This window comes from Gastrolobium bilobum, unplaced genomic scaffold (genome assembly GCF_033153095.1).
Source record: "Gastrolobium bilobum isolate Gb01-03AN ecotype WA unplaced genomic scaffold, APGP_CSIRO_Gbil_v1 utg23400, whole genome shotgun sequence".
Taxonomy (NCBI): Eukaryota; Viridiplantae; Streptophyta; class Magnoliopsida; order Fabales; family Fabaceae; genus Gastrolobium; species Gastrolobium bilobum.
The window spans coordinates 165,307-174,206 of NW_026895820.1; the positions used below are offsets into that span (position 1 = coordinate 165,307).

The window sequence follows — 8,900 nt, forward strand, 5'->3', positions numbered from 1 at the left end:
ATTTAAATTAACTTAATTATGGCTCTTTGATTGTGTTTGATTAAGGAAATAATACGCTTAGAGGTGATTGTTAGGTGGATGCTAGCACTTAGATGAAGAAACTTTGGATTTTAAATAGAAAAGGTGTTGGAGCTATTTTCATACAAGAAACCAGAGAAAAAAGATCAATTAGATTGAGCAACTAGCGGTAGTTAGCAAGCATTAGAGAATACAGTACCAATTACTGCACCTAAAGGCGCACAACTGAGCCGAAAGGGATAACTTAATATTTGCATGCGATTCATATGTCAAGTTTGAAAGATATATTCTCTTGGCTCCGGTCATTCAACGGAGTGCGAACGAAAACATTTGAGCAAAAGTCAAAGCAAACATTTCCAACTACAAAATGAGTGCCAAGTGCGAACGACGCTTTGGATCAAACTAGTACTTAGGTGAAGAACATTTGCAATTGAGCTTCATATCTATAGAATTCTTTGTACTTCATCATCTTAGTGCTTCATATACTTGCTTATATTCTGTGCTTTGTGGGTTTTTATGAATAACTGTAGCTCATCCATATGAGAGCATTCGATAGTGAGACTGGAGGAAGCATTTAGAGATTTCTTTGGTTAGGGTACTATATTTTGAGTAGAGATAAAGGAAATTCCATTATGGTGTTGTTGGAAGACACAATTCCACTGAATACTCCGCTTTAAGGTTAAGGCAGATAAAGTTTGGGTTAATTTCCATCGAAGAAAAAACATTACAAAATTAAAGAAAATATCAAGCAATTGCTTAGAGGCTGAATGTTTAATGAGTTTGATATTTCTCATATTATATAAGAGATAAAATTATTTTTTACATATACATAAAAATGTGTAAAATCCATGTGAACTCGTATAAAAAGAAGAGGGAGAAAAAATAAATATAAATTTTATATATTTTTAGTGTGTATAAAAAATCTTATTTTATTTTTTATAATATGAAAGTCATTATACTAGTAAAAATATAAATTATATTTTCTCATTAATATTATTTATATAAAATCATACTATAAATACTTTTACATATATTCAATAATTATAACTATTATATCTTAAATATATTTAACTACCATTTATAAATTCATAAATAATAAATTATTAAAAAATTAATAATTAATTACATATTTTTATTTAAATTTTTTAAGAAAATCAGTTTTTCTTCCAAAGGAAAAAAAATCCCGAGAAGTCTTTTAGACGGAAAAATATATATTTTGAAAAATAATGTGGGAGGTTTAATATTTGGAAAACTAAAAATAAATTTACTATTTCTCCTACATGTCATAAAATTATTTTATGTAACCCAAAACGCAGGAAATTTGAAATTATAAGAGATAAATTTATCACTTATAACAGAAGAAACATTTTTCCTATTTAAAAAAATATAAAATAAATACGCAAAAAAGCCAATAAAACCACAAACGCACGGAACTAAAAGTTCTTCAAATTCAAGCAGAAAATAACATAAAGCTGGAGAGTTATTTTATATTATAGTTGTTGATGCTTCTGGAAGGGAGTTCTGCGTGTCCGGGGCTATAAATGAAATCCCGTCTACTTTCCAGAAAGTATGTTAACATTCACATCATCAGAGCTGTTTAAGAAAAGATATGAATCATGGCAAAGTGGCATTTGTTGCACATGATATTGGATCTAGCATTTCAACCTTCATTGATGACAAGATCTAAGGGAAAAATCCTTTCGTTGAAATTGACAGAACTCAGGGAAACCCAAGGGGAATTTCTTTCAATAGTTGATCTTCTCTTGAATATATTATCTCTGGAGAGCCATTCACTGGAAAGTACTCCAATAACGCTAAGGCATGCGCCAACAGAACAAGTATCAGCTAAATTTCCCAAGTTCCATCTTCTTCTTGATAGCCCTTTGACCATGATAGATAAATGAATCTAGTATTCCAGAAACAGTGAAAACACCTGTATGCAACAAACAGCAAGCATGGTTGTGTCAAAATTCACACAAATGAAATGATACTTGTCTCATTAACTTACTGATGCCTATTATGTAAAACTGAAGAGGAATAGTGGAAGATCCATATTTACCTCCAACAATGGCACACACATTAGTAAGAAAATGTAAGAATGAGATATGTTCTTCAGTAAAAGTAACCTGCAATATGCAAATCCAGTATAATACAATGATCAAAGAGCATGAAAGAGAATGAGAACAAGAGAGGGAAAAAGACCTTATTGAAAAAAACACTAAGAAAAGCCTAGTTGCAATTATTGATTATGATAGTCCATATTTGAACACCAGTTGAATAGCTATAATAATTATTAAAAAAAAAAAAACCTTAATTGGAGAAAGGTCATAGAAGAAGAAAACTCCAGGGAGGGACTGAAGACGGCCTACATCTGCAGTCCTGAAGTGTTCTGTCACGGAGAACTGCAAAAACATTTCCAGTTTGTATTATGTTTTGCTTGTCAGAAAGCAAAAGAAATGTCAAAAGTGGCATTTATAAGTTCAAAAACCTGGTTTGACTGGATGGTATGTCCACTCACATCAGTGTACACAGTAGGCACAACCTGAAACAACAATTGATAACAATTGATAACAAGTTTTGAAGCAGAATAGTTTTGCAGGTACAATATTCCACATATCTTGCATAGCAAAGTACCCATTCGAGTACCCTTTTAAAGACACACATCCTAAAGACAACATAACACAAAAAAAAGAAAAACTGTGCATTGCACAGCATGTGTAACATCTTCCTGATGCAACCAAAGTATTCAACAGGGAAAGCCACCCTTAACCAAAGTATTAAAAAGCTTTGAGGTTAGAGGAACCCAAAGGCTCACGCCTCACCAAAAAAAAAAAAAAGAATTCTTGCTACCCCACATCCCTGCCTCCTCTCTTTTACAACATTACTCATTGCTGCCATTAGTACTGTGAAAGTAAGAAGGAAAACTTAATAAAAACTTCATCGAGATTTTTATGGTAAATTTTTTTAAAAATTCAGCTTGTCAAAAAAAGCTGTTAAACACGTATACACGTATACAACTTGCCACATAAAACAGAAAGCATATAAAATATAAATGGATAGAATGCAAAATGAATAAAGCTATTAAAGTGTTCTCCTTGACAAAGCATTTGTCAGCAAATGCAACAAAAACAGTCTGCAGAAAGTAATCAGAAAACAACTCCACTAAGAAAATGAATATAAAGCAGACAAATATAGCTACAAACAAGTGACATGGAATTGAAAATAGAAAACAAATACAGGAGCAAAGAAAATAAACCAGACCAACGGAGTAGTTCTGCTCTAATACCAGAGTAATGACTAAAATAGAGCATGCCTGTTGCTGGTGCAAACATAATAGTTTAAATAAAGAAGGACAAAGTGCCAAATCATATAAAGAAGTGTAGAAGAACAAGTGAAAAATAAATGAATAAAAAAATTAACTGTTCGCTTTGAAGGTGGCAAAATTTAGCTTGGCGGTGGTTGATGTTTCATAGCACCAGATTACATAACTACAATTGTTTTATATGAACGCTGACAATTTTTATGGGCTGTAGTCTGTCAAACCCACTGCCCATTAGTCAGGCACTCGCATGCAGCACCTCTGCATTGAGGAAAAAGCATCATCAAGGCATGAGAAGTATGCATAGTTGCACACAATGATGTGGTAGAGCCTCAAAGAGCAAGAAGCACTGGACCCTTCCCTTTCCTCAACTAAGAGCCTAAGGCACACCTTGTAGCAACTCTAACTTCAACGGATGTAACCAAAAATGAGAAAAAGATAAATTACATCAACTTCCCTTATAATTTTGGGAATTATAGCAGCCTCCCTAACTTTGAAATTTTACCAGACATAACCCATGCATTTTTATTTTACAGAAACACATCATGTCACACACCCCCCATCAGCACAATTTCATATAGTGAAAAATATACAAAGAAGGGAGTAAGCATAATTTCAAAAACTAGAGGACAGGTTAAGTTAATTTCATCAAACATTGGAAGGTATATGTCCTTGACTTTGTCCAAAAAGCATGAAAAAATTATAGTTTATCACTATCACATATACACTAAACAGACATTATTATGATACTAACTTTTCATAAAAGAGATAAAAAATAGTGAAATAGACAAATGCTAGTAAAAAGTCATGATTTAGCCTATATATACACAGTTACAATCCCCTATCACAGATATGCTTATTTTCCCAAAATTGAGATAATGACCCACCATTGGTTATTTGAGAATATTACAGGAAACTTTGGTGAATGCAATCAAATTCAAACTAGAGATATCTTACATTGCAGTAAATGCAAAGATTCAAAATTGCATAAATGCAGGGCTGTTTAAACAAGAACATTTGACATATCTCAAAGTCATTATGTGAAAATGATCAAAAGTTTCACCACTAACATCTAGTCACGCGTCAAACCAGATATACCCACGGCCCACCAATATATCACAGTATCAAAATTGACATTCACAATTCTAATTTTGACTTTTGATTAATATAGCTCATAAATTCAGATCAAAATCGTACACCAATTCCAATAGAAGCAAGCAGCATTATCAAGTTAATTAAAGAGTGATTTAACCCATAAATATTAAAATTTGAAAATTACATCTATGCATAATAAAACTTAGTATTGGTAATACACAGTACGCAGAGATCTGGAATACTAACCTTAATAAAATACTGATACATCCCACTTGGTGTTTCTTGTGTCCAATGCACACTGATAATGAAGAAAGTGTCAAAACGTATCTAAATAAAATATTCAAGTTTGATAAATTGTTCATCTGAGGCTAAGAGAGTATAAGGAGCTCACCGGTCAAGAGGATTCACAACACCAGGGAAATACTCACCGAAAGTTAATCTGTTGATGTGGTGACTTAACTGTATTACATGTTATAGACAAGTTAGTGGCTTGAAATACGAAGAATGATAAAAGATATTTCTTGGGAAAAATAATAGAGTATTATATTACTACCTTTCTATTGATATTTCATAAAAGCTATAAATTATTAGCAGTAAAAATTGCAATTAAAATTCACCAAAGTGAATACAAAGTGACAGGTCATATCTTACATTAAAAGATTCCTTTTGAAAAGCCAGCAGGTCATGTACATGTACACCAGATTGCTGAAAGCTTTTCCCAGGAGCAAAATGGAAATTCCCCGCCACCTTATTTACTTCCAAGAAACCATATACATTGCATCCTTCACCTTCCTCATCCTTGATTCTTTGTAAGAATCCTTCTCTTTTGCACTAAGTGATGCAAATCATACACCAAATAGGCACCGGATTAAGTTAACAATATGACTTTGACAGAAGAGTTATTTAAATAGATGAGAAAGGGGATAAGCCCACTCATTGTTGAAGGTAACAAGATACAGCTAAGTGAAATATGACAAGATATTCATGCTAAATATTCGGGGGGAAAACTATATAGCATATATAGCCAGTTATATTTGAATAAACTTGTAGATATAGCCATGCATACACAAATTGAAGGTGAAATCACGAAGGAAAACAAACTCCATCCTTCAATTTACTAGTGACATGATCAAGCCGTAAGCCAAACTTTTTACTGCAACGCTGAATTGGCTATTGAAGCATAGTGAGCTCTTCTAGTTGGTTTAATAATCAATTCATGGTTGGATTAATGTAATCTAGTTCTCCTTGGATAGGACAACAGCTAGAAGCCTAGAAATATATAATTGAACAGTTCTAAATGCAGTTGTATATCCAAAAATATTCCACACCATAATGTGAAATTGCATGTGTAACTTTGTGTCAAAATAATAATCCACAGTTCCACGCAAATGTCACAGGATATTAGGTGTGGCAACCAACTCATCATTCATTAATAGCAAAAGGATGAAACTAGAATTGGTTGTTCATCAGCAATACTGCTTTACAAAATAATGAGTTTATGGATAACAGTTTATTTCACATTTCACAATAATGAGTCAGGAAAACTATTTTCTTCTATATTGAAAATTGAGTAGTAAACCAAACCAATATGATCAAATGGATCACAAATACAGACTTCACTATTTACAGATAAATAACCTGTTCTGTAATATATGTGTGGCCAAAAAATTGTGAACTTTGGGAGTTCTATAAACATATATAAAAGTATGAAGTTTGCTTGCAGTGGAAAATTTAACATGTTAGGGTCAACAAAATCGTGTTTGATAAGCTCAGGAATAATATCGAATTAAACGTCAAGATGTCATATGGACAGACCTGATCAATTAAATCTGGGTTTGAAAGTCCCCAACCTTTCTTTTGATATGCTTCACGAACTTCCTCGCAGTTATTACAACAGTCCTCATCTGACTGCATACGCAAACATGTGCAAGATTCAGGTAAGCATCAAACTTGTGATGCTGGGAACATTGTAATTAAAGGCACATAAATCCATCATTATGAAACCCAAAAAGGAAAAACTAAGATGTTAGATGAAAGGAAGAAAACTGCAGGGACTTGACTGTTAATGCTGCCTAGTTGAAAACTGCTCATCAGAACAGATATATGGTCCTTTAAATTTTTGGGAGCAAACAATAGCGAAACAAATGCCAGATTTTTTAGTATGCAATGTAGTGAGAACAGTCTCTACTCTCTTCTCTTCTCTCTAGTAATCAATACATAAATAAGGCATTAAATTAGGACATCCTTATTAAGCGTAATTTTAAACCAGGCATACCCCTTCAGCACCATAACACGAACCACAATAAGTCTCATTGTGCTCAAGCCTGCCTCCATGTCTTTGCAAGGGCTTTTCAATCTGAGAAAATAAACAGTTATTTAAAGAAAATGGTCTACAAACGACATAAGCAAGGAAGATGTAATTTCTTAAAACTATAGTTTAAGAAGAAATTCTAGATAAAGCATCACCAGTTTAATCTTAAGAAGGGAAAAACTGAAAAAGAATTGCATCTTAAAGGTAACGAGATAAGTAACTAGTGGTACAAGCTCATTTTCTAAAGAGAAAATTTCATGTTAACATGTTCAGCCAGTCAGGCTTGCTAAAGCTTAATAAGAAGTTTCCTATGTCAACATCAACATCACCTTTATCCCAAACTAGTTGGGATAAGATGTTTCCTACGTGAGAAAAAGAAATTAAAATGAAAAGAACCTGAGTCAAATAACAGCAGTAAGCAACAATCCAATATAAGAACACAACGAATTACAAAAATACTTTTGCTGAAACAAACCTTGGGAGCACCAATTCCGTCTTGCCTTGTTTCTATCACATTGCCATGAGAGTCTAATCTTTTCTTGATTATATCATGTTTCTGAGAGTTACACCAAAAGAAAAATAACAATGTTAGAAACTAGGGAACAGGCAAGAGATCAAAAGGACGAAGGTGAATATGCATTCAAAATATTACAAAGATAAAGTATAACTTGATTACATGTTATATATTACTGCACCAAAACGACTAATTTCGAGGTGCTCAAGCGCGTAATTGAAAATAAGAGTTTATATATATATATATGATACATACTACATCTAGGTGCTGCTCTCCGCTGATGTCCATGGCATCAAGACTGAGTATGGAACATGCTAGTGCAGGAAATGTAACATCAAACTGCACTTTCAACATCAAAAGCACAAGGATCAATAAATTTATATAGCAAACCAACCGAAGCACATTACGATACGCAAATGACGTAACACAAAAATTAAAACAATTATTTGAAAAAAAAAAAAATATACATAAATTGAAGAGTTAATGTTCAAGGGAAAGGAACTCCAAGGAAAGGACATTACATTGATACGCAACGTTTCTCCTCTAGAAGTATCTACAACAAGCTTGGTCTCCGTTGCGGCATGGAGATACAATCCTGAAGGCAGCGGCAAACACAACACAAAAATGAGTTGAAACAGGAGAATATCAAAACGCAAAAAACAATAAAGCAAAACGACGAAACGAAAATGAGGCGTACGAAGCTCGGAGATGAAGAGCAAGAGCATGAGAATGGAGGAAGCGAGGGTGATTACGCCACCGGAGAGCGTGCGGCTGTAGAAGTCCTCGTTGATTTTAGGGTACGCATCCAGATTGCGGAGCTTGCTCATTATGCTGTCCATGCCTCAATCCCTAAAATGGATGATTGTTCCCAAAGATCAACGATCCAAATCGAAGATCTAACCTAACCTCGTTTTTATAATTATGATGATGAAATTTGAATTGTTCTGAGATCAAAAACACCCCGTTCAATCAGAATTCTTTCGCTCTTGAAATTGTAAACGGGGCGTTTCAGAATGAATTCAATTTCCTAGAGTCTCCGAGGCTGCTCTATTATCTTTTGTTTTTGTTTTTTTTTTAACTCGGCGAGCTTTGCTGCTTCTTCTTCTTCTTCTTCTTTTTTAATTTTTAATTTACGGGAAAATAAATAAAACATTCTAAATCTCAATAGATAAATTTAAATATCATATCGTTTTTGCTATTTAACCGGGTCGGTTAGGAGCCTTTTTCCGGTGTCGTCTTTTCTGTTCTTTTTGGATTGGGATCTTTTCTTCGCCTTTCAGTTTCTCTTCGTGTCAACAAAAACCACAAATATTTTAACCTTACTTATTAAAATAGAATGTTTAATTAAGGAGGACTTACTTTCTTTTGGTAAGATAATGTGTTATTTTTTAATTTATATAGATTTTATATAAAAAATAAAAATTGTTCTACTAGAACTATTAAATAGTATTTTTAATTTTCATTTTTTAAATTATTTTAAGTTACTTCATTTTATTTTTTTATTGGTTTTTCATTTCTCTCTTTTTTTAAATTTCTTTTAACTTTTCTATTTTCAACATTTTTAAATAATACAGAAAAATTCAAATAAAAACAAATAATTATTAAATTTTAGATTATTTTTTATGGGACATAATCAAGTTATA

General features: G+C 32.8%; 1 protein-coding gene across 1 annotated transcript; it reads right to left on the reverse strand.

The window, feature by feature from the left end:
• Positions 1 to 1,480: 1,480 nt before the first annotated feature.
• On the reverse strand, positions 1,481 to 8,324 carry LOC133296206 (uncharacterized). Its single transcript, XM_061495155.1, has 13 exons — positions 7,955 to 8,324; positions 7,779 to 7,852; positions 7,513 to 7,596; positions 7,219 to 7,299; positions 6,708 to 6,788; positions 6,248 to 6,340; positions 5,084 to 5,263; positions 4,824 to 4,891; positions 4,679 to 4,730; positions 2,507 to 2,560; positions 2,328 to 2,420; positions 2,078 to 2,144; positions 1,481 to 1,951 (listed from the first exon to the last, which is right to left on the reverse strand). Exons 1-13 carry the CDS (start codon positions 8,094 to 8,096, stop codon positions 1,860 to 1,862), a joined length of 1,161 nt encoding a protein of 386 aa, XP_061351139.1. The 5' UTR covers positions 8,097 to 8,324; the 3' UTR covers positions 1,481 to 1,859.
• Between the last annotated feature and the right edge of the window lie 576 nt (positions 8,325 to 8,900).

Coding starts and splice junctions, on each gene's coding strand:
- LOC133296206 (XM_061495155.1), bottom strand. CDS start 8,096: ATGGACAGCATAATGAGCAAGCTCCGCAATCTGGATGCGTACCCTAAA. Junction 7,597..7,778: donor GAGAAACGTTGCGTATCAAT/GTAATGTCCTTT, acceptor TTGAAAGTGCAG/TTTGATGTTACATTTCCTGC. Junction 2,145..2,327: donor ATGACCTTTCTCCAATTAAG/GTTTTTTTTTTT, acceptor TGCATATTGCAG/GTTACTTTTACTGAAGAACA.